This window comes from Hylobates moloch, unplaced genomic scaffold, assembly GCF_009828535.3.
Source record: "Hylobates moloch isolate HMO894 unplaced genomic scaffold, HMol_V3 SCAFFOLD_12, whole genome shotgun sequence".
NCBI lineage: Eukaryota > Metazoa > Chordata > Mammalia > Primates > Hylobatidae > Hylobates > Hylobates moloch.
The window spans coordinates 11,570,062-11,594,434 of NW_026652287.1; the positions used below are offsets into that span (position 1 = coordinate 11,570,062).

The 24,373-nt window shown below is 49.7% G+C and overlaps 1 protein-coding gene across 10 annotated transcripts in view; it reads left to right on the top strand.

Annotated features, from left to right (window-relative positions):
• The window catches only part of CAMKK2 (calcium/calmodulin dependent protein kinase kinase 2), a 75,032-nt gene that overhangs the window by 24,200 nt on the left and 26,459 nt on the right, over positions 1-24,373 (top strand). For 7 of the 10 annotated variants that reach the window (XM_058424750.1, XM_032168486.2, XM_032168489.2 and 4 more), the window contains exons 3-14: positions 151-198; positions 1,518-1,571; positions 2,335-2,386; positions 7,014-7,147; positions 10,602-10,638; positions 15,160-15,181; positions 15,325-15,413; positions 17,577-17,776; positions 18,344-18,397; positions 20,990-21,063; positions 21,150-21,237; positions 22,303-22,431. In XM_058424750.1, coding sequence (XP_058280733.1) covers positions 151-198; positions 1,518-1,571; positions 2,335-2,386; positions 7,014-7,147; positions 10,602-10,638; positions 15,160-15,181; positions 15,325-15,413; positions 17,577-17,776; positions 18,344-18,397; positions 20,990-21,063; positions 21,150-21,237; positions 22,303-22,431 — 981 coding nt within the window. The remainder of the gene's footprint in view (positions 1-150; positions 199-1,517; positions 1,572-2,334; positions 2,387-7,013; positions 7,148-10,601; positions 10,639-15,159; positions 15,182-15,324; positions 15,414-17,576; positions 17,777-18,343; positions 18,398-20,989; positions 21,064-21,149; positions 21,238-22,302; positions 22,432-24,373) is intronic. The other 3 variants (XM_032168488.2, XM_032168493.2, XM_032168494.2) reach the window with 1 other exon arrangement.

The window sequence follows — 24,373 nt, forward strand, 5'->3', positions numbered from 1 at the left end:
ACCATGTTAGCCAGGCTGGTCTGGAACTCCTGAATTCAAGTGATCCTCCCGCCTTGGTCTCCTGAAGGGCTTATAGGCGTGAGCCACTGCGCCTGGCCTCTAGTTGCAAACTTAAAATTCATTTTCCACGTGTCTCTGCTTACTCTCTAGGACTGTGTGCAGCTGAATCAGTATACCCTGAAGGATGAAATTGGAAAGGTAAATATCCCTGGGGCTAGGCTGGCTTTCTGCATTCACCAGGGGCATTCAGATACTGTGGAGGGAACGGAGTAAAGCTGGGAGCAGGAGAGGAGTCTTTGAAGGCGAGGTTGGTGGAGAGAGTTTTGTCATTAATGATCTAGGTTTTTGGTTTAGTTTTGTTTTCTTGTATCTTAAAATTAAATATGTTTCTGCAGAAGCTCAGAAAGCTTCCAATGAAATTCCATATCGCCTTGGTGATAGTTACATCCCCAATACATTTGGGGTTTTGTTTCACCCCGAGGTACTCTGACATCTAGTTTTGCTTTTGTTTTAGCCAGTGGGGGGTATCATCACCATGGTCAAAAATCCGAATGCCAATAGAAAACAAGTAAGTAATATAAACGAGTGAGGCATGCCAGCTGTAAGGTAGTAGGGAGTGGTAAGGACGGTGGCAAACCATTAACATATGGAAATGAGGGCTACCTATAGCTAGATCTTTCCATTTTCTCAAAAGAAACTAGGAATCTTGATTTTATTTTATTTTATTTTTTTAGACAGGGTCTTGCTCTATCACCAAGGCTGGAGTGCAGTGGTGCAGTCTCGGCTCACTGTAACCTCTGCCTCCTAGGCTCAAGCGATTCTCCTGCCTCAACCTCCCAAGTAGTTGGGAGTACAGGTGTGTACCACCACACCTGGCTAATTTTTGTAATTTTTGTAGAGACAGGGTTTCACTGTGTTGCCCAGGCTGTTCTCAAACCTGACCTCGAGTGATCTGCCCGCCTTGGCCTTCCAGAGTGCTGGGATTACAGGTGTAAGCCACCATGCCTGGCAAGGAATATAGATTTTTATATCGGACTTTCTGTTTTTTTCGAGACTGAGTTTCACTGTGTCGCCGAGGCTGGAGTGCAGTGCCGCAGTCTTGGCTCACTGCAGCCTCCGCTTTCGGGTTTAAGTGATTCTCAAGCCTCAGCCCCCGGAGTAGCTGGGATTACAGGTGCCTGCTACCATGCCCCGGCTAATTTTTGTATTTTTAGTAAAGACGGGGTTTCGCCATGTTGGCCAGGCTGGTCTCAAACTCCTGACCTCCAGTGATCCGCCTGCCTCGGCCTCCCAAAGTATTGGGATTACAGGTAGGAGCCACTGCGCCCAGCCCAGATCTTTCTGTTTTTAAATCTTGGCAACTAATCCAAACTTTGTAAAAACCTGGGCTCCAATAAAATACAGTTGCGGGACAGATTTGACCAATGGGCTGCCGGTTTGCAACGTCTGTATTAGGGTTCTCATTTTGCAGATCTTAACTTCTGGATAGTATGTCATGGGCATCTCCCTTTATCCAGGGCTCCTATGGTGTCGTCAAGTTGGCCTACAATGAAAATGACAATACCTACTATGTGAGTATCCGCATTCTCCTCCCTGCCCCATCCTTATCCACAGAAGAGCCTCCTTTCCAGCACTCAGCTTCCTGGGAAGTTTTCCTAGCTGTTGTCTCATTTTATTCTTAGGTCATGTTTATTTTGTGCCTTAGGAAGGAAGTGGTATGCCCATTTTACAGATGGGAAAATGGGGAGGTGAGGGGATTGGCCCAGAAAGAGTTGCTCATTCAGCAAAGAGCTTTTATGCCCTTCCTCTGAGCTGTCATCTCTGCATCCTCCATAGTACTGAGAACAAGGCAGCAGTGAGACAAATGTCTGCGTGGGTGGCTTTGGAGTCAGTCCAGCGTAGTTTTGAACCTGACTCTATTGTGTGCCAACCATGTGACTTTGACAAGTGATATTTCCCCATGTGTAAAACAGCTGAGCCTCAGTTTCCCCATGTGTAAAACAACCAGTCCTGCCCCTCCTTTGCCCATCACTCCAGCTCACTTGTGTTTTGATTCGATGGCAGCAAGTCCCGAGGCTCGTGGTTTCCCAGCTGAGAGAGGCGACTGTGAGCCTCAGGAACACCTCAGGGCTGGAGGCACCCCAGGAGTCCAGCCTCCCTACAACCCCATGGCTGCTTGACCCCCTCTGGTAATGAGGGGCTCACTCTGTTGATCTGAGCCTGCCAGGGGGCCAGGAGCTTGGGCCGGCTTTGGAGTAGAGGAACCCCCACTGCGCCCTCCTTCCCCTTCTCCTCCCTGCTTTAACCAGGACCTGGGGTCTTTTTTTCCTGCAGGCAATGAAGGTGCTGTCCAAAAAGAAGCTGATCCGGCAGGCCGGCTTTCCACGTGAGTTTGGCAGGCCTTTGTTCTTAGGTACAGGGGCTGGGGCAAGATAGGGCAGAGCCCCCTGAATGGGAACCATTGCATTGGGCATGGTGGCACATGCCTGTAGTTCCAGCTACTTGGGAGGCTGAGGCACAAGAATTGCTTGAACCTGGGAGGAGGAGTTTGCAGTGAGCCAAGATCGTACCAGTGCACTCCAGCCTGGGTGACAGAGCAAGACTCTGTCTCAAAAAATAATAAAATAAAAATATTTATTAAAGTTATATAGGTATCAAGTCAAAAAATCCAATAGAGGAAAACACTGGCAATTCCTCAAAAAGTTAAACATGATGTTACCATATGACTCAGTAATTTCACTCCTACTTATATACCCAAGAGAACGGAACATCCATGTTCACACAGGAGCTGATGTGTGAATGTTCATAGCAGGTTTAGTCACAATAACTAAAAAGTGGAAACAGCACACACGGCTTCAGAGAATGAATAGAGTATATATGCATCCAATGGAATATTATTCAGCCACTAAAAGTAATGAAGTACCAATTCATGCCCCAGCACAGAGGGGTCTTAAAGACATTATGCTAAGTGAAAGAAGCCTGACACAAAAGGTCACATATTATGTGATTCTGTTTATGTGAAATACCCAGAATAGGCCAATCCATAGGAACAAAAGTAGATTTGTGATTGCTAGGGGCTCTGGGGAACAGGGGAAATGAGGGGTGAATGCTGATAGATATCAGATATGTATATAGATATTTAGGGAGGCATTGAAAATATTCTGCAGTTGGCCGGGCGTGGTGGCTCACACCTGTAATCCCAGCACTCTGGGAGGCCGAGGCGGGTAGATCACTTGAGGTCAGGAGTTCAAGACCAGCCTGACTCAACATGGTGAAGCCCCATCTCTACTAAAAATAGAAAAACTAGCTGAGTGTAGTGGTGTGTGCCTGTAATCCCAGCTACGCGGGAGGCTGAGGCTGGAGAATTTGCATGAACCAAGGTGGTGGAGGTTGCAGTGAGCCGAGATCACGCCACTGCACTCCCGCCTGGGTGACAGAGCAAGACTCCGTCTCAAAAAAAGAAAAAAAAAATTATGCAATAGATAATGGTGATGGTTGCACAACCTTGTCAATGCACTAAAAACCATTAAAATACACATTTTAAAATGGTAAATTTAGCAGGGCACGGTGGCTCACGCCTATAATCTTAGCACTTTGGGAGGCCAAGGTTTGTGGATCACGAGGTCAGGAGTTTGAGATCATTCTGGCCAATATGGTGAAACCCTGCGTCTACTAAAAAATACAAAAATTAGCCAGGTGTGGTGGCACGCACCTGTAAATCCCTGGCTGCTCGGGAGGCTGAGGCAGGAGAATCGCTGGAACCTGGGAGGCGGAGGTTGGAGTGAGCTGAGATTGCGCCACTGCTCTCCAGCCTGGGCGACAGAGTGAGACTCCATCTCTCAAAAAGAAAAAAAAAAAAGATAAATTAAAAAAATTTAAATACCACGAGGTATTTGAATTATATCTACCAAAAAAAAAAAAAAAAAGGCCAGAGCACAGGAGGGCTCATGATGGAGACCAGTTTCTTGCTGACCTCTTTCCTTCTCCTATAGGCAGCCTTGGCTTTTAGCACTTTTAGTTACTGGTAGCTCCTGTGTGTGGTCAGATGATAGGCTGCAGGTGAGCGTATTGGAGGCTGCTTCAACATAAGCTCCCTGTCAGCATTGCTGGGCAAAATGTCAGCTTGGGCCAAAAAGAGAAATTAGATAAGAACAAACAGCTGGGCATGGTGGCGCATGCCTGTAATCCCAGCACTTTGGGAGGCCGAGGCGGGTGGATCACGAGGTCAGGAGTTCAAGACCAACCTGGTCAAGATGGTGAAACCCCGTCTCTACCAAAAATACAAAAAAGTAGCCAGGCATGGTGGGCGCCTGTAATCCCAGCTACTCGGGAGGCTGAGGCAGAGAACTGCTTGAACCTGGGAAGCGGAGGTTACAGTGAGCCGAGATCGCGCCACTGCACTCCAGCCTAGGCAACAGAGCGAGACTCCATCTCAAAAGAAAAAAAAAAAAGAACAAACAAACCCCATCCTAACAGTAGGACCCTGGTTTATCCTGCTTATCGAAACGCTGCACCAGGTCATAATCCTGACATTACTATTATCAATTTTTGACATCTGCTTCTGGCTTCTTCCAGTGACAGTAGAGGATTTCGCTTGCTTAAACACTCCTTCTTACCTCCTGTCTTAACAAAATAACAAATGGTGTCCTGTAACAACGTACCAGAGACTGGGTGGCTTAACCTAACAGACATTTATTTCTCACACTTCTGGAGGCTGGTTCATAGTTAGCACCATCTCAGGCTGGGAGTGGTGGCTCATGCCAGCACTTTGGGAGGCCGTGATGGGCAAATCACTTGAGCCCAGGAGTTTGAGACCAGTGTGGGCAATGTAGTGAGACTCCTGCCTCTACCAAAAATTTAAAAATTAGCTGGGCATGGTCGTGTGCACCTGTAGTCCTAGCTACTCGGGAGGCTGAGGCGGGAGGATCACTTGGGCCTGGGAGTTCGAGGCTGCAGTGATTCTTGATTGCGCCACTGCACTCCAGCCTGGTAGAAGACCCTGTCTCAAAACAGACAAACAAACACAGGTAGTGCCTTCTGACCGCATCCTTACATGGCAGAGGGGCTAGACAGCTCTTTGGGGTCTTTTTTTTTTTTTTTTTTTTGAGGCAGAGTCACAGAGTCTCACTCTGTCACCAGGCTGGAGTGCAGTGGTGCAATCTTGGTTCACTGCAACCTCCACCTCCTGGGTTCAGGCGATTCTCCCGCCTCAGGCTCCCAAGTAGCTGGGACTACAGGTGTGCACCACCACATCCGGCTAATTTTTGTATTTTTAGTAGAGACGGGGTTTGGCCAGGATGGTCTTGATCTCCTGACCTCATGATCCACCCGCCTCGGCCTCCCAAAGTGCTTGGATTACAAGCCTGAGCCACTGTGCCCGGCCTGGGGTCTCTTTTATAACAGCATTAATCTCATTCATGAGAGCTCTACCCTTGTGACCTACTCTTCTCCCAAATGTCCCATCTCCTAATACCATCACATTGGGGATTAGGTTTTGACATATGAATCTTGGAGGAGCACAGACATCCTGACCATAGCACCTCCCTTTCCCCAGCAGGCAGTGGAACGCTCTCCTGATGGTCAGCTGCTCTGTGGACACACACCCACCACTTTCCCCTCTCTCCAGCTGTATGGCGAGTGTCTCCCACCTCCCCACGCCCTCCCTTTTCCTTTGAACTCAGCTTTCCTCCTTTCACATCCTCCCTCTGACACCTGTACTTTTGCCTTTCCTTCTCCAAGGCCGATCACATCCCTGTTCTATTCTGTTAGTCACACTTAGAGCCTTACTTACATGGGATGTGTGCCATCGTGAGGGTTTTCACTGTAGGCCTGTACATCCTTGTGACTGCCTATTGTTTACTGCAGGATGAAGCGGCGGCCTGAGTGCCTCTCCTTTCTGGATAGCCTTTTGTTTTTCTCTCCTGATGCTTGCTTCTTTTCTTCTCCCTGGCTTCATTTTACATCAGTGCTATTTCATTTTTTTTTTTTTTTTTTTTTGATAGGGTTTCGCTGTGTCACCCAGGCTGAGTGCAGTGGCATGATCACTTCTCACTGCAGGCTTGATCTTTCTGGGCGCAGGTGATCCTCCCACCCCAGCCTCTTGAGTAGCTGGGACCACAGGCATGTACCACCATACCTGGCTAATTTTTTGTGATTTTTATTATTATTATTATTATTATTATTTTTGAGATGGAGTCTTGCTGTGTCACCCAGGCTCGAGTGCAGTGGCGCTATCTTGGCTCACTGCAAGCTCCGCCTCCCAGGTTCACGCCATTCTCCTGCCTCAGCCTCCCGAGTAGCTGGGACTACAGGCGCCCACCACCACGCCCGGCTAATTTTTTGTATTTTTAGTAGAGATGGGGTTTCACTGTGTTAGTCAGGATGGCCTCGATCTCCTGACCTCGTGATCCGCCCGCCTCAGCCTCCCAAAGTGCTGGGATTACAGGAGTGAGCCACTGTGCCCGGCCCTAATTTTTTGTGATTATTTTTATAGAGTCAGGGTTTCGCCGTGTTGCCCAGGCTGGTCTTGAACTCCTGGGCTCAAGCAATCTGCCCGCCTCAGCCTTCCAAAGTGCTGGGATTACAGGCATGAGCCACAGCGCCCAGCCGGCCATCTGTGCTATGAGTTAAGGAGATAAGAGTTCATGTTTATGTCCATTTTATGGACTGCAAAAACTGAGCCCAGAGAGGGGAAGTGATTGGCTCACCCTGGGTGTTGAGATTGCTGAGCTAGACTGCAGTTGCCTCAGCACTCCTGCCTTTCACTGTGGACTGGGGCATGGACTGGGGATGTGACAGGAAGGAGGGAATTCACAGGACAGGCGAGGGCTCCACCCTTACTCACTTCCAGCAGCAGAGGAGACAGAGGAGGAGAGGGCTAGTTAAAGCCCCTGGTGGCAGCAGCCACTCCAGCCCTGCAGAGATCCTCCCCCTTTTGGCATCCCACCTGCAGCTGCCCTCTGCAGAGGAAAGTCTCTTTGCCCTGACCCTGGGTCTGTTTTTGTTTCCTTCAGGTCGCCCCCCACCCCGAGGCACCCGGCCAGCTCCTGGAGGCTGCATCCAGCCCAGGGGCCCCATTGAGCAGGTGTACCAGGAAATTGCCATCCTCAAGAAGCTGGACCACCCCAATGTGGTGAAGCTGGTGGAGGTAAAAGGGTGGAGGCGCCCAGGAGGGAGGGAGGCCCTGGCTTTGTTAATACCTAAACACCGCGCCCCTGGTTTCCAGGGAGAGCCAGGTCACACCAGACCGCTCACTGCAGGGCTGAGTTGTATTTACTGCTCCCTAAGACTATTTGTTACTCACATTAACTATTTTTCCCTTCTTTCTTTTGCCTGCTTTGTTCTTCTGTCAGATATTTATTACTCTCATTTTACGGACAAAGGAATTGAGGCTCAGAGGGATCCCTTCACCCATTTCTGTCTCTTTGAAGCTGGTTCTCTTTCTCCTTACACATATGGGTAGTTGTAGCGCAAAAGCAGCCACACACATGATGTAAACAAATGGCACGGCTGTGTTCCAGTAAAACTTTATTTCCAAAAACAAGTCCGGGTGCACTGGCTCATGCTTATAATGACAGCACTCTGGGAGGCCGAGGTGGGCAGATCACCTGAGATCAGGAGTTTGAGACCAGCCTGGCCAACATGGTGAAACCCTGTCTCTGCTAAAAATACAAAACAAACAAACCAGACAGAGGGCTGAATTTGGCCCACATGCTGTAGTTTGCCAGCCCCTGCTCTAGATCAGCCATTCTCGTACTTTTTGGTCTCAGGATCCCCTTGTACTCGATTAAAAGTACAAAAAAATTAGCTGGGCGTGATGGTGGGTACCTGTAATCCCAGCCACTTCGGGAGGCTGAGGCAGGAAAATCGCTTGAACCAGGGAGGCAGAGGTTACAGTGAGCTGAGATCACGCCATTGCACTCCAGCCTCGGCAACAAGAGTGAAACTCTGTCTCAAAAAAAAAAAATTTTTTTGAAGACCCAAAAGCACTTTCACTTATATGACTTATATTTATTAATATCTACCACATTATAATTTAAAACTGAGAAAATTTAAACTATTAATTATTTAAAAACAATAGGCTGGGCGTGATGGCTCACGCCTATAATCCCAGCACTTTGGGAGGCTGTGGTGGGAGGATCGCCTGAGGACAGCAGTTTGAGACCAGCCTGAGCAACATGACGAAACCTCGTCTCTACAAAAAATTTAAAAAATTAGCTGGGTATGGTGGTGCACGCCTTTGGTCCCAGCTATTCCGAAGGCCGAGGTGGGAGTATCGCTTCAGTCCAGGAGTTTGAGGCTACGGTGAGCCATGACTGCGCCACTGCACTCCAGCCTGGGAGAGAGAGTGAGACCCCGTTTCTAAAAAAGAAAAGAAAAAAAAACAAAAAGAGAACAATAAGCTTATTACGTATTAACATGAGTAATACATTTTTTTTCTTTTTTGAGATGGAGTCTTGCTCTGTTGCCCAGGCTGGAGTGCAGTGGCGTGATCTCAGCTCACTGCAACCTCTGCCTCCTGGGTTCAAGCGATTCTCCTGCATCAGCCTCCCAAGTAGCTGGGACTCCAGGTGCCCACCACCACGCCAGGCTAACTTTTTGTATTTTTAATAGAGATGGGGTTTCACCATGTTAGTCAGGATGGTCTCGATCTCCTGAACTCGTGATCCGGCTGCCTTGGCCTCCCAAAGTGCTGGGATTACAGGTGTGAGCCACTGCACCTGGCTGAGTAATACATTTTTATGAAAAATAAAAAGTAGAAGAGTGGCTTCGTTTTTCATTTTTGCCTTTTGTTTGGGTTACTGTTTGGCTTGATAGGAGACATTTGGATTCTCATATCTGCTTTTGCATTCAATGTGTTGTGACATCACATATCATCAGGTTTCTGGAAAACCCTGTAGCCTAGTGGAGAATGATAGTCAAAAAGGCAAATATTGTCTTCATTTTAAAGTGAAAATAGTGAACCTTGTAAACTCCCTGAAGCATCTTGGGGATCTGCAGACGTCTCCAGATCATGTTTGGAGCACCTCTGGTCTAGATGACGAGGACTTGTCACCGTGCTGGATGTTCAGAGTGCCATGGGAGTACAGAGCAGGGGCAGCCAGCTCACTGGGAGAAGCTGGGAGAGGCCTCTTAGAGGAAGCGATGTTTGAGATGGCCGGGGTGGTTCCTGGATGAGAAGTCACAGAAAGTCATTGCAGGGCAGGGAGCTGCATGTGGAAAGGGCTGGAAGCCTCTGTTTGGGGGAGTACACGGTCCCTTTGGGAGATGTGAGGGCTAGCTACCACCTTGCCTGGGACTCATCTGGTGCAGAACTCTAGGTGGACAAGGCCCTGGGTGTGCCTTCCCCACAGGGCATGGCTCAGGGCTTCAGGCTGCTTGCCCAGGCTCTGCCTAGAGTGCCTCCCTTTCCTGGGGCCTGTTGTCTTATTGATCTTGGGTGGCTGGAGAAAGCGGACATGATGGGGGAAGAATCAGGGGGACTAGTCTAGCCAGGGAGGCTGCACTTGTTTCTTCCCAAAGAAGAGAGATGGCAGTTGCAGGCCATCACCACCACCACTACACCAAGTGCCACAATCTCGACTCACTGGTGCTAGAGTTGGCCATTTTCGAGGAAGCCCAAGGGCATTTGGTTAGCGAGGGGCCCTGGGTCCTGGCAGGGTGTCTTTTCTCTCCGCTGCCCTATGGCATTTGGCCTTTTCACCCAACGAGACTCTCTGCCAGCCCATCTGTTTGTTCATTCATCAGATATTCCCTGGGCACCTTCTGTATGCCGTGCCCTGTACAGGACGCCACTGAGGAAACCAAGGTGGATGTAGCCTGCTGCCTGCCCTTTGGAAAGAAAGTGCTGTGGCTGTTCTGGGGAGGAAGACATCATTTCCTGTGGGGGTAGGGGCAATGGGGAGGCTTCATGGAGTCACTTGAGCCCAGATAGGATTGGAATTTTCACCCTGAACACCGTTGTCTCCTAGGAGATGGGTTGGATTCTTTTTTTTTTTTTTTGAGACAGAGTCTTGCTCTGTCGTCCAGGCTGAAGTGTAATGGTGCGATCTTGGCTCACTGCAACCTCCGCCTCCCAGGTTCAAGTGATTCTCCTGCCTCAGCTTGCTGAGTAGCTGGATTACAGGCATGCACCACCACACTGGACTAATTTTGTATTTTTAGTAGAGATGGGATTTCTCCATGTTGATCAGGCTGGTATCGAACTCCCGACCTCAGGGGATCCGCCCGCCTCGGCCTCCCAAAGTGCTGGGATTTCAGGCATGAGCCACTGTGCCCAGCCGGAGATGGGTTGGATTCTTATTCAAGCATGAGATATTTCCGGGGGGATATTTTGGCCTCTCCCTTTTGCAACCTTCTATCTGAGTGTTCAGATCCTTGAGGATCAGACAGAGAGGCGTTTATTTTCCAAATAGTCATTAGGATCTCACACTCTGGGGGTTTTCCCTATCCTCCATCTTAACTGGGAAACACACTGCCAAGTGCAGCCCTCCTGTTGGCAAATGCAGCCATGCGGATGCTGCCTCCTCCCTGCTCATATCTGTTCTCTCTTTTTCTCCCCCGCCGTCCGTCTCCTGCCTATTCCATGTGGCTGTGCCAAGGTCCTGGATGACCCCAACGAGGACCATCTGTACATGGGTAAGGAAGCCCTTTTCTTCTGCCACCCTCACCCAGGCACCACACCTGCCAATGCCCAGGGGTCCTCTCGAGGCAGCTTGTGCCCTGGCACCTTCCACCAAAGACAGCTTTCCCTTTCTTGGTCCAGCTGGCCCCACCAGAGGCCACACCCCTGGTTGGGATCAGGAGGTGGAAGGGAGTTCTTGCTGGAACTTTGTCTGGATTCCCTATTCATTCATTTGCATGTATTTATTTTTTTGAGTTAGGGTCTTGCTCTGTTGCCCAGGCTTACAGTTCAATGGTGTGATCACAGCTCACTGCAGCCTTGATCTCCCAGGCTCAAGTGATCCTCCCACCTCAGCCTCCTGAGTAGCTGGATTATAGGCATGTGCCACCATACCCAGCTAATTTTTAAAATTTTTGTAGAGACAAAGTCTCACTATGTTGTCCAGCCTGGCCTCAAATGCCTGGGCCCAAGAGATCCTCCTGCGTTGGCCTCCCAAAGCATGTATTTATTGACAACCTCCTACATGGTGGGCACTGTTCTAGGTGGTACATAGAAAAAAGGTAGAAAAACAATTTTAGATTTAATTTAACATTGTATAGGAAAAACTATAACCAGTACCCCAAGCTCATGATTTCATGGATATTATCATCTAGGACAAGGCTAAAAAACTGAAAACTGAGCCAATTTAAAGGAAAACATTCAATAAATAATTGATGTGGCATATAGGTATGGGCAGATTATAAACATAGTTGGCAAATAAATGAAGTTTGGGGAGATACAGCAGAAATCACAGTATGTCAAAAGTCATTTTGGCCCAGAATGGCATTTTTAGCATAATTCTCTCACTTGGGACCCCAGATCCAGGTCAGAATGGCTTTGAGCTCTTTCTGAGGCGTGCCTTTGTTCATTCAACAAATGTTACAATTTGTCAGACCCTGCTGTAGGTTCATCAGGGACAACATTCAAAACCACCTGTCCTTGGGGAGCGCACTGAGTGTGATGCATGGGTTTCGAAAGCAACAACACCGTAACAAAACGAAAACCCCGAGCAGGGCATGAGGGGCTGCCAGTTTTGGGTTGGGGGATGGAGAAATACAGTGGCTCCCCAGGGAATGTCTCACCAAGGTGACATTTGGGCAGAACAGTAAGGACCAGGTGGCAGAAGGTATTTTGCAACATTGTAAAGAACTTGGATCGGGCGCAGTGGCTCACTCCTGTAATCCCAGTGCTTTGGGAGTCTGAGCGGGTGAATCACCTGAGCTCAGGAGTTTGAGACCAGCCTGGGCAGCATAGCGAAACCCCGTCTCTACTAAAAATACAAAAATTAGCTGGGCATGGGGGTGTGTACCTGTAATCTTGGCTACTCAGGAGGCTGAGGCACGAGAATCACTTGAACCTGAGAGGTGGAGGTTGCAGTGAGCCAAGATGGCGCCACTGCACTCCAGCCTGGGCAACAAACTGAGACTGTCTCAAAAAAAAACAAAAACAAAAACAAAATTTGGCTTTGACTCTGAGGGTGATGGAAGCCATTGGGGGGTTTGAGCTGACGGGTGGAATGAGAATAAAGAGAACATGGTCCAAGCCTCAAAGAAGAGTTTCGTGATCTGCTTGAGCTGGGCAGCTGCAGGGACCGTTTTTCACTCCTCGAGGTGGCAGTTGCAGAAAGGAGCCATGCTAATTTGGGGTATGTGATTCCAGTGGTTTTGAAAATCCTGACACGGTTATATTTTACTTTCCAGCCACAGCCGTGTGAGCCTGAGACAGACAGGGCAGTGCATGAGGCCAGGTAGTAGGTTTCAAGAAGGGTCTGCAGCTACAGGCCTGACATGCAAAGGGCAGAAAACTCAGTCCAGGTGCGGTGGCTCATGCCTGTAACCCCAGCACTTGGGAGGCTGAGGTGGGAGGATTGCTTGAGGCCAGGAGTTTGAGGCTGCAGTGAGCTATGATTGTGCCACTGCACTCTAGCCTGGGCGACAGAGCAAGACCCTGTCTCAATTAAAAAAAAAAAAAAGGTGGGGGAGGGGGCTGGGCGTGGTGGCTCATGCCTGTAATCTCAGCACTTTGGGAGGCCGAGGCGGGTGGATCCCCTGAGGTCAGGAGTTTGAGACCAACCTAACCAACATGGTGAAACCATGTTTCTGCTAAAAATACAAAATTAGCCAGATGTGGTGGCGCATGCCTGTAATCCCAGCTACTTGGGAGGGTGAAGCAGGAGAATCACTTCAACCTGCGAAGCAGAGGTTGCAGTGAACGGAGATCGTGCCATTGCACTCCAGTCTGGGTGACAGAGCAAGACTTTGTCTCAAAAAAAAAAAAAGGTAGAAAACTCAATCTCTATTTCTAGAGGTTAAAATATTCCCACCCACTGCTCAGCCCCAAAAGTGGTTGAACTGTCAGCGACTGAAAATAGACCTGTTTCAACAGGCCACCCTCCCTCATGCCACCTGATTTATGGTGCTTGGGTGGGTGGGAGGATGGTGCAGAAATTCATGAAGTTTGCAAGTGAAGACTGAAATAACCAAGGCAGGAAAGGCCAGAGCTGAGGGGGCCAGCGCTGGGTTGTCTGTAGAAGCTGTACCTTAGCAGCATTGCCTTTGTTTTTAACTATGGCCTGAAGCAATGACAAATCTGCCCTAACTCACACTGGTTGATGAAACTGAAGATGGGGAATGCCTGGGAGAATTCAGTTCTTTTCCTGATCAGAACCTTTAAGCCTTCTTTTTGTCTGAGTAGCTTCCCTGTTCCCCTTGGCCACCTCAGCCCTTGGAGGGCTTTGAAACAACCCTTTGGTTTCATTTAAAAAAAATTTTTTTGCCTGTAATCCCAGCACTTTGGGAGGCCGAGGTGGGTGGATCACCTGATGTCAGAAATTCGAGACCAGCCTGACCAATATGGTGAAACCCCATCTTTACTAAAAATACAAAAAATTAGCCGGTGTGGTGGCAGGCGCCTGTAGTCCCAGCTACTCGGGAGGCTGAGGCAGGAGAATTGCTTGAACCCAGGAGGCAGAGGTTGCAGTGAGCCAAGATCGTGCCACTGCACTCCAGCCTGGACAACAGAGCAAGACTCCATTTCAAAAAAAAAAAAAAAGTTTTTTTAATTTTTGTGGATACATGGTAGGTGGATATAGTCGTAGGTTACACGAGATGTTTTAATACCGGCATGCAATGCGTAATAATCCCATCATGGAAAATGGGGTATCCCCTCTGGTTTCTGTTACATGCTCATCTCATCATGGGTGTATGATTCCAGAACAACAAGCAACCCCAGAGTCATCCTCCACTGGATTTTGAAATCGACGGTGCTCTTTTTTTTTTACTTCCTAAAGTACAGCCTTGTATTCCCATTTATGCTTGTCATAGCAGAATCAAAATAAATAACTATACCATGTGACCCAGCAATTCCACTCCTAGGTATATACCCAAAAGAACCGAAAACAGATATCCACACACGAACATATCCATGTACACGAATGTTCATTGCGGCACTTCCCAACAGCCAAAAAGTAGAAACAGTCCATATGCCCCTCGACAGATGAATGGACAAAGAAAATGTGGTCTATTCATACAATGGAATATTATTCAGCCATTAAAGGGAATGAAGCACTGATCCATGCACCAGTGTGGATGAACCTCAAAAACGTGCTAATGATGATAAGTCAAAGAAGCCAGACACAAAAGGCCACATAGTGTACAATTCCGTTTATATGAAATGTCCAGAACAGGCAAATCTATAGAGACAGGAAACAGCTTGGTGGTGGCCAGGGGATTGAGGGAGGGAAGAATGGGGAGTGACTGCTAATGGGTATGAGGTTTTCTTGAGGTGATGAGAATGTTCTGGAACTAGATAGTTGTGATGATTGCCCAACATTGTGAATATACTAAATGCCACTCAATTACATGCTTTAAAATGGGTAATTTTATGTTACGTAAATTTCATCTCAAAAAAATTTTTTTTTTGAGACAGTCTTGCTCTGTTGCCCAGGCTAGAGTGCAGTGGCACAATCTTGGCTCACTGCAACCTCCGCTGTCCAGGTTCAAGTGATTCTTGTGCCTCAGTCTCCCAAGTAGCTGGGATTACAGGCACCTGCCATCATGCCTGGCTGATTTTTGTATTTTTAGTAGAGATAGGGTTTTGCCATGTTGACCAGGCTGGTCTTGAGCTCTTGACCTCAGGTGATTCGCCCACCTCGGCCTCCCAAAGTACTGGGATTACACTGGCGTGAGCCACCATGCCCAGTCCCCTGCCTTGTTTTCTTTGACCAGTGGATCCTGGGCCCATTTGAGCACTGGAAGTCAAGCCAGACTGTGGGCCTGGGGACGTCAGAAATCCCTGGTTCTTTGCCTTCTGATGGAAATTTAGCAAAGCAGGACCTTGGCCAGCTTGGTTCAGTGGACTGTTCCTCTCCCCAGCTCTAATACTAGTTTCTGTCTTTCTTGGTGTTTCTGGAGGTGGTTGGGAGGTGGGGAGGACACAGAGAGAGATGGATGTTCAGTTTCCCATGTAACAGTTTCACTCCCTTTTCTTCCCTATAGTGTTCGAACTGGTCAACCAAGGGTGAGTGTCCCAGCTCCCGGCAGGGGTGATGCGAGAAGCTTCTCTAGCTGCATAGCTGAGTGAGGTGCCACTGGGCTCTGCTCATGGAGAGGGCGAGGGCTGGGCAGGTCGGTTTGTGTTTCACACAAGTGTCGACCTTTCAGGCCCGTGATGGAAGTGCCCACCCTCAAACCACTATCTGAAGACCAGGCCCGTTTCTACTTCCAGGATCTGATCAAAGGCATCGAGTACTGTAAGCAGGGCCTGCGGGAGGGCTCTCACCCAGTGGGTAGTTAGCATTCTGAGCGTGGGTGCAAATAGAAAGTGTCTTATTTTCTTCCTGGAGATTGGGTTTCTAGAGGACAGAATAATAGAGTATATATATATATATAATATATATAACATATATAATATATAACATATATAATATATATAACATATAATATATATTATATGTATAACATATATAATATATATTATATATAACATATAATATATTTATATATATATATATAATATATATTATATATAACATATATAATATATATAACATATATAACATGTTTATATATAACATATATTATATATTATATATAACTGTATATATAATATATGTTATATATATAAAACATATGTATATATAACATATATATGTTATATATATATAAAAGGGATTTTATTAAGTATTAACTTACATGATCACAAGGTCCCGCAATAGGCTGTCTGCAAGCTTGAGGAGCAAGGAGTGCCCATCTAACTCTCAAAACTGAAGAACTTGGAGTCTGATGTTTGAGGGCAGGAAGCATCCAGATAGGAAAAAGACATAGGCTGGGAGACTAGGCCAGTCTCACCTTTCACGTTTTTCTGCCTGCTTTATATTTGCTGGCAGCTGATTAGATTGTGGGTCTGCCTTCCCCAGCCCACTGACTCAAATGTTAATCTCCTTTGGCAACACTCACACAGACACACCCAGGATTAATACTTTGTATCCTTCAGTCCAATCAAGTTGACACTCAGTATTAACCATCATAGTGGGAAACAGAATTGTGTGAAATGCACAATCAGGGCCAGCTGCAGAGAGCCACCCTATGGCCATGGCCCAGACGAGCCAAAATCCTTCTTCCTGCCACTTGGCAAAATGAAGAGCAGTAGCAATAGTGACTATTTAGCACTTTCTATGTGCACCAGGCACTGTTTGGGGCTCTATTTTTTTTGTTTCTTATTCCTCCCAGTGACCCTGGGATCAGGGTCCTGTTAACCTCCTGGAACCTTAGCTTCCTTATCTGTAAAACGGGGATAACATATCTCTCACCAGGGCTGAGATCAGCCAGTACACATCAGTGGTTTGATTGGCAGGTGTCCTTTCTGCTTCTGCTTGTTAAACATCTTAGCTCTTTTTTTTCTTTGAGATTCTTGCTCTGTCGCCCAGGCTGGAGTGCAGTGGTGCTATCTCAGGTCACTGCAACCTCTGCCTCCTGAGTTCAAGCAATTCTCATGTCTCAGCCTCCCAAGTAGCTGAGATTACAGGTGTATGCCACCATGCCCGGCTAATTTTTGTATTTTTCATGGAGATGGGGTTTCGCTATGTTGGCCAGGCTGGTCTTGAACTCCTGACCTCAGGTGATCCGCCTGCCTTGGCCTCCCAAAGTGCTGGGATGACAGGCGTGAGCCACCGCACCCGACCACCACATTATCTCTTATCCCTGCCTGTCACATAGGATGTGACAGGTTTAATTGTGAGGTTTAATTAAATGTAAAATGTGAATGTGAAACACAACGCAGGGCCGGGCCCCTCACTTGGTGCTCTGCCCCTCACTTGGTGCTATGCTGCTGCTTTTACTGAAATCATCTTCATCATCATCATCACCCCAGAAATGGCAGTTGGGTCTTCCAGGCTGTAGAACTGTCCTGTACCATGGGCTGATATCCAGCCAGGAGGAGTTAGCCAAGCCCCCAGTTCTGTGTGTGGTTCACATTTCAAATCGGCATGCTCAGGTCATTGTCGATTTGGTAAATCAGTTGAGTATTGGCTGTTGGTGAATGAAACTATGTTTCACTGTCAGTTTTGCTCCTAGCTGCGAGTCAAGCCCAGCAAAAACTTTCCATGCACTGTCACTTGTGACTTAATAAATAACAGGCGATTACAAATTGCTATTGGCAGTGTTTTATGTGTCATTGTGGAGAGGGGTGGGGTGATGGTGGGCTGGGATTTCCTTGAAGACACTTTTCCTCTCATATTTTGGAGCATGTCAGTGCCCAGCGGGTTTGGGGAGCGGAAGGTTGGAAAAGGCCTGGGGCTGTGGGAGACAAGGCACCAGAGGGTGCCATGCCTGTGTCTCCAGGCCATGTGGCCGCATAGAGGTGCTCACCGGGTTTTCCTGTCCCCGTCTCTCACCTGCTGTCTACGCCTCCCCAGTACACTACCAGAAGATCATCCACCGTGACATCAAACCTTCCAACCTCCTGGTCGGAGAAGATGGGCACATCAAGATTGCTGACTTCGGTGTGAGCAATGAATTCAAGGGCAGTGACGCGCTCCTCTCCAACACCGTGGGCACACCCGCCTTCATGGCGCCCGAGTCGCTCTCTGAGACCCGCAAGATCTTCTCTGGGAAGGTAAGCTTGGGCCTGCCTCAGCCACAGAGTTCTGCCTGTGTTAGTGTCCTTTGGATTGTAAGCAGCAGAAACCCAATGCACACAGGCTTAAACAGTGAATCCACTGGATCAAGATACTGAGGGGTAGGCTTCAGGCTTGGCTAGATCCAGGGACTCAAACAGAAACCATCTCTTGCCATCTTTCAGTTGTTTTTCTTGTTTGGTTTCTTCCACAGGTGGGTCAGGCACCCAGGGACCAGGTTACTTTCTATCATTTGCCAACCTCAGTGGCAAGAGCATTCCTTCAGAGGAGCTATTCAGATAGCGCCTATGAAAACCCTGGGGTTGGCTCTGATTGGCCCAACGTGGGTCATGTGCCCATGCTTGAACCAATCACTGTGGCTGGGGGTAGTGGTGCTCTCATTGGCCTGGCCTGGATCCTGTGCCTGCCCCAGAGCCTAGGAGACAGGATTGGTCCCGCCCCAATTCCAAGGGCTGAGAGTCAAGAGGTGGCTCCCCAAAGGAAAGCTGGAGGATTGGAGGCTGGACCGCCCCTTGTGCCCTCACACTAAGCTCTTTTTCTTGCAGGCCTTGGATGTTTGGGCCATGGGCGTGACACTATACTGCTTTGTCTTTGGCCAGGTAAGAGGGTGGGGTATCCTGTCCCCTCAGCGCTGCTGGGTGGCCCCTGGGTTAATAGTCACCCTTGCCAGGAGACAGTACTTACTTAAGAGTTATTTTAGGCTGGGCATGGTGGCTCATGCCTGTAATCCCAGCACTTTGGAAGGCCGAGGCAGGCGGATCACCTGAGGTTAGGAGTTGGAGACCAGCCTGGCCAACATGGTGAAACCCCGTCTTTACTAAAAATACAAAAAATTAGCCGGGCATGGTGGCGCATGCCTATAGTCCCAGCTACTCAGGAGGCTGAGGCAGGAGAATCGCCTGAACCCGGGAGGCGGAGGTTGCAGTGAGCTGAGATTGCACCATTGTATTCCAGCCCAGGCAACAAGAGTGAGACTCCATCTCAAAAAATAAAATAAGAGTTATTTTATTTCTACACCTAGATCTCAATGTGAAAAAGGATGCCTTCCTAAATGTACATGTGTATGTATTTCATAATCATATCTATGAAAAAATGATCTGTTAAAACAGAAGGATTGGCAGAGGCTCTAGAGTTTATAAATAGTTGATAAATTTAGGGCAAGGACAGCAGTTCTGCCACCTCTCCCATTTCTGAGCCCAAGACAGACATTACTAATCAATAACTGTACTCGTTCCTCCTGAGCCTGATACTGCTCTGATGTTCTTTCCATCAGGGTATTCCTAGAAGCTTTTGTCAGAGGGGTAGCATTGGAATGGAAGTTAAAAGCTGTTTACCATTATTGATTTAGGGAGTGCTGTTTGGGCTTTCCTGTTGTTGTTATTTTGTTATTATTGATATCTAGGGGTTTCTCTATTTTTTTTTTTTTTTTTTTTTTGAGATGGAGTCTTGCTCTGTCACCCAGGCTGGAGTGTAGTGGTGCGATCTCAGCTCATTGCAACCTCCGCCTCCCGGGTTCAAGCCATTCTTCTGCCTCAGCCTCCTGATGCCAGCCACCACACCGGCTAATTTTTGCATTTTTGTAGAGATGGCGTTTTGCCATGTTGGCCAGACTGGTCTCAAACTCCTGACCTCAAATGATCTGCCAGCCTGGGCCTCCCAGCATTTGGGATTACAGGCGTGAGCCACCACGCTTGGCCCTCTCGTTTTAACTCTGAAGTTCAGTTTGATTATGTGAGCAATAAAAACGTAGATTTTTCCCTTTCCTGAGCTTGTATTCTTATTGAGGAAAGCCTAAGAAACTGGTCCCGTGAAGAAGTAAAGGAGTTTACAACGATTGCCTCTCAATATTTGATTAGAAAATTTTTCAATCGTGTAGCAAAGCTGGAAGAACTGTCCAGTGAACACCCACATACCCACCACCCGGATTCTACTATATTAACCTTTTCCTGTGCTTGTCTGTTCATTCCTTACCCATCCCTCAGTCCATCTGGTTTCTTAATATATTTCAGAGTAAGTTACCACCATCTCCGCTCTTCCTTCCAAATGCCTTAGAAGGCAGTGATTAGCTAGAGCTCAAGTCACTGCTCTTAATGAAATCGTTTTCCTTAGATAGGGGTGGTTCAGGTACCTCTCTGCCCCTTCTCCAACATTTTCAGTGCCCCATGTAAAGATTCCTTTTCCAGCACACATGACCGAGCCGCTCTTGAGTCAGGCCCTCGGCTGGGTGAAAGCATCGATTTGTCACCCAGAAGGTGGTGCAAAAATAGGCTTCGGAGTCAGCTGAATCTAGGCTTAAATCCCTCTTCGTACTTCCTGGGACACGTTATTTCTCTGAACTTCTGTTTTTCTCTTCTGTAAAATGAGAATACTGCTTATTATTTCTGATGGCTTCTGAGAGGATTGACAGAAATAATTCAAGTATCCATTAATTCAGCAGATATTTATTGAGCCCTTACTTTGTGCAGGAACGCTCCTAGGCACGGGAGAGTCCGCAGTGAGCAAGACAGACAGAAATCCCTGCTTTCTCGGAGCTAACATTCCCGTGGGAGGGGTTAAGCAATAAACAAATCTGTACGATAACGTCAGGGATAAGTGCTACGATGAGGAGTGATGTGGGCGGTGGCGGCATTGGGGGTTGTCTGTTTTAGACAGGGCTTCAGGAAGGCCTCCCTGAGAAGGTGAACTTTAGTCAGACACCTGCATGGTGGGAGAGACCAACCACGTAGATGTTGGTGGGAAGAACATTCCAGGGATGCGGAACAGTGAATGAAAACCTCAGGGCAGGGTGTGGCGTGGTCCAGGCTAAGCCCTTGAAAATCACTGCCGCTGCCACAGTCTTTTGTGTTATTCTTATTGTTCCTGTTGTTCACCTGGCAAGTGGGTGACGAGCAGTGTTTGCTTTGGTGTAAGGAGGTAAACTGAGGCCCAGCTACATAGGGAGGCTGCAGTGTGCTTGGGAAAGGCTCTAGCCCTTCGAGAGGGCCATTCCTGGCTCCGCCATGCGTCGGCCAGGCCCCACACCCCTGTGTCTGGGCCATTCTCGGGGAGAATGGGAGCTGCTTGCCCCCTAGCCTGGGCCGCGATTGTTGATTTCTCTGCTGTATCCTGTGTGGAGTGGCACAGCACAGGTGGCCCTCGAAGGGCAGATGTGGCCGCCATTGACCGCCACTCTGTCCCTGGCCTCTTTGCAGTGCCCATTCATGGACGAGCGGATTATGTGTTTACACAGTAAGATCAAGAGTCAGGCCCTGGAATTTCCAGACCAGTGAGTATCTCCCGCCGTCCAGCATCTCTCCTGTCCGAGTTCTTGGCGGTCCCATGTCTCCCACCCTGATGCCTCTTCATCCCCAGGCCCGACATAGCTGAGGACTTGAAGGACCTGATCACCCGTATGCTGGACAAGAACCCCGAGTCGAGGATCGTGGTGCCAGAAATCAAGGTACCCTTGGCTCGGCCTGTGCCCCCCATGCTTGGAATTGTTTGGCTCAGCCCTGCCTCAGCCAGACCCCACACCCATGTGTCCACAGTGCCGCACCCTCCTTGGCACCGCTGTTCTCCCATGCCCCAGGGCCTCTGAGCTGCTGGGGGCTGTTGAGGGCTGGGGAGGAAGATTTGGGCGTTGTGTGCACTGTGATTGTGGGAGTGGGATCTATGACCCGCCAGCCTGCACTTGCTCCGATTGGCGTGGGCTGATGGGATCCACCCTCTGCAGACCAGCATGGGGCCTCCGTGCTCCACACCCTGCTCCCAGAGCTCAGGTCCTTTGCAGAGGCCAGTCCCTTTGAGAAACTGCAGTGAGGATGGGAGGAAGTTAATGAGCAATTGGACCTCCCCAGCCTGCTGAATCCCACCCTCTTGCAGAAAGCACTTTTAGGAAAGTGTATTCGCCTACACATCTCCACTAAGGCCACACACATATATCTGGCCCTTTAAGAAATCTAGAGATTTGCCCTGGGACCTCCTAGGCAGCTAGCTAACTGGCATTTGAAGGTCTTAACAGAAGGCAGCCCAAAAAGTCATGGGTTGGGGTTTGGACCCCAGGGGGCAGACCCCTGCCTGGGTCCTCTCCTGGTCGTGTCCTGCCAGCTGGTCCCACCATGCCTCCAAGCCTCTCTCTCTTGCTGTGAGATGGGGAGAATGCTGCCTGCTGTGCGCTGAGCCTCCCAGGTGTCAGGGATCGTGGCTGAGGAGTGATGGATGCTCCTTGGGCAGCCAGGCAAGGCAGATGCCAAATTCCCATCACTTCGGCCAAGACCTGGGCCGGGTGGAGAATTGCCCCACTCCCACTTCAGCCTCGTAGCTCCTCCCGTCCTGTCTCTCCGTCTTCACGTCTTCACGTTTCCGCCCCTTCGCTCACCCCCGCCCTCTGCTCGCCAGCTGTTTTGCATGCCTGATCACAGGCCCTCGCCTCTCCCTCCTGCATGCCCTCGTGGCTCCGTTCGATGGCAGGGCCCTCCGGGAGCCAGCCTCACCTGCCCCTCACCCCTCCTGTCGTTCGTTGAAGCTGCACCCCTGGGTCACGAGGCATGGGGCGGAGCCGTTGCCGTCGGAGGATGAGAACTGCACGCTGGTCGAAGTGACCGAAGAGGAGGTTGAGAACTCAGTCAAACACATTCCCAGCCTGGCGACCGTGGTAAGGTGGATGGACCCCTGACCCAGAGCAGGGACCCAGGAGCCTGAGGCGGGGCCTGGCCAGGACAGGCCAGACACAGGCGGGTGCCTGGGAGTCAGGAGATGTCCGGGGGCCGCCCCTAACCCACAGCTGCTGGCCTCTGGGCCTCGGTCACGTATCAGGCCAGGTGACCCCTGCATCTTCTGAGCCAGGTTCCGTGTTACCATAGGGAGGGGGAGATTCTCCCTCTGGAATTCCTGCTTTCAGAGCTCATCAGGGGAGAGGAACTAGGAGAAGTATCAGGCAGGGGCAAGGGTTGGGAGCCGGAGCCGAGGTCTCTAAGCCAAGATTCCCGCCTAGCTGGAATTTTAGGCTCCAGGGTGGATGGCGTAGCACATCTCACATCCCTGCTGTGTGGGCAGCCACCAGGGATAGGGGCAGGGACTTCCACGCACATGCTGAGAAAGTTCTGCCCATCTCCTGAGAGTGAGATTTTGCTTAGGAGCCAGCAGGTCCCCTTTTATGGCCTTGAATTTGGATCCTGACCCAGGAAGAAGGAGCCAGAATGTAGAGTCGTCAGGCCTAACCTTGGAGGCTCTGGGAATCGCCACTGACCAAGTCCCTGTCCAGGAGGGCAGTTAGCTCCAAGAGGGAGACCAGGAGTCCCAGGGATCCAGGTTCCAGGCAGCAGGCTTGGGGACAGAGACCAGCAGGCTGTCCCACCACAGCCACCTCAAAAGGCCTGGCTGCAGTTGGCCAGCACTAGTCCCAGTGGGCTGGCAGGCCCCTGGGCTCTGGGAGGGACCCTTGAGACTGGCTGGAAAGGCACAGAAGGTCCAGCGGTGAAAGATGGCCCCTGTAGGAGCCCAGATGCTGCTCTTGCTCCTCCAGCTTTGCACCTCTCCTCCTTGCTTCCCCACACACTTCCTCTCTCCTCCTCGCTTCCCCACACACTTCCTCTCTCCTCCTCCCAAAGCTGAGCCCTGGCTGGGGCATCCATGCACATCTTCCTCCACTCTTTCCCCACCCAGGGCTGCGCATGACCTTCACTGTTGAAGACTCAGCCACACCCACTCACCCTTCCTCAGCCACCCTCCCACCCCCTGTGCCCGCAGGCGAGGAGGCAGCTGGCGTCGGACTCTGCACGCACCATGGGTTACTCTGTTCCAGGCTCAGGAGGTTCTAGTCCTGAATCAGTTGCCCTTCCCGGGTCTTAGGGGCAGGTTCTTGGGAGAAAGCGTCTGGCCCTGGAGGTCTGGAGTAGGCATTCATTATTCGGGAAACACTTGTTGAACACCAAGTGGTTTCTCAGGCCTGTGCTGGGAGCAGGGGCTGGGTGGAGTGATGAGAAAACCCCCATGGCCTCTGCCATGCTTGAGAGGCAGATGCTGGTCAAACCAACAATGTACGTACAGTGCAGTAGAGGGACTGCAGGACATGCCCCTAATGGAGGCACACTTGGCCCCACTGGGAAGAAGTGGATAGACACCGAGAGGATGGTATGGTGTTAACTCCGCCGAGAGAGGGCGGAGGGGCTAACACACTCTGGGTGGGGCCACTGAGCAGGGCAAGGAAGGTGGAGGGAGGGTGCGGCGAGGTTTTACATCTTTACTCCAAGAGCATGGGTTTGAATCAGGGTTTGAACCAGGGCAGCTGGAGCAGGGATGGGCGGGTAGATACTGGGAAGTGGTCTGACTTGGGACAAGATGGCAAGGTCCAGGCCCCCTGCATGTGTTCATCATTTAGCAAACACTCACAGAGCAGCCAGCGTGTGCCAGGCACAGGTGTCAAAGATGAGCTCAGCCCCGTGCTTGCTCTCAGGGGTGGGGGGCTGGGAGGCTGGGGGAGGGGCTTCTGGCCTTATAAGAAAGATGGACCTGGGAAGAATCAGCCTCCTGTGTGGTTAGAGGCCAGTGCAGAGAGATGCAAGGGCTGGGGCTTCACAGAGGAGGAGCTCCTGCTC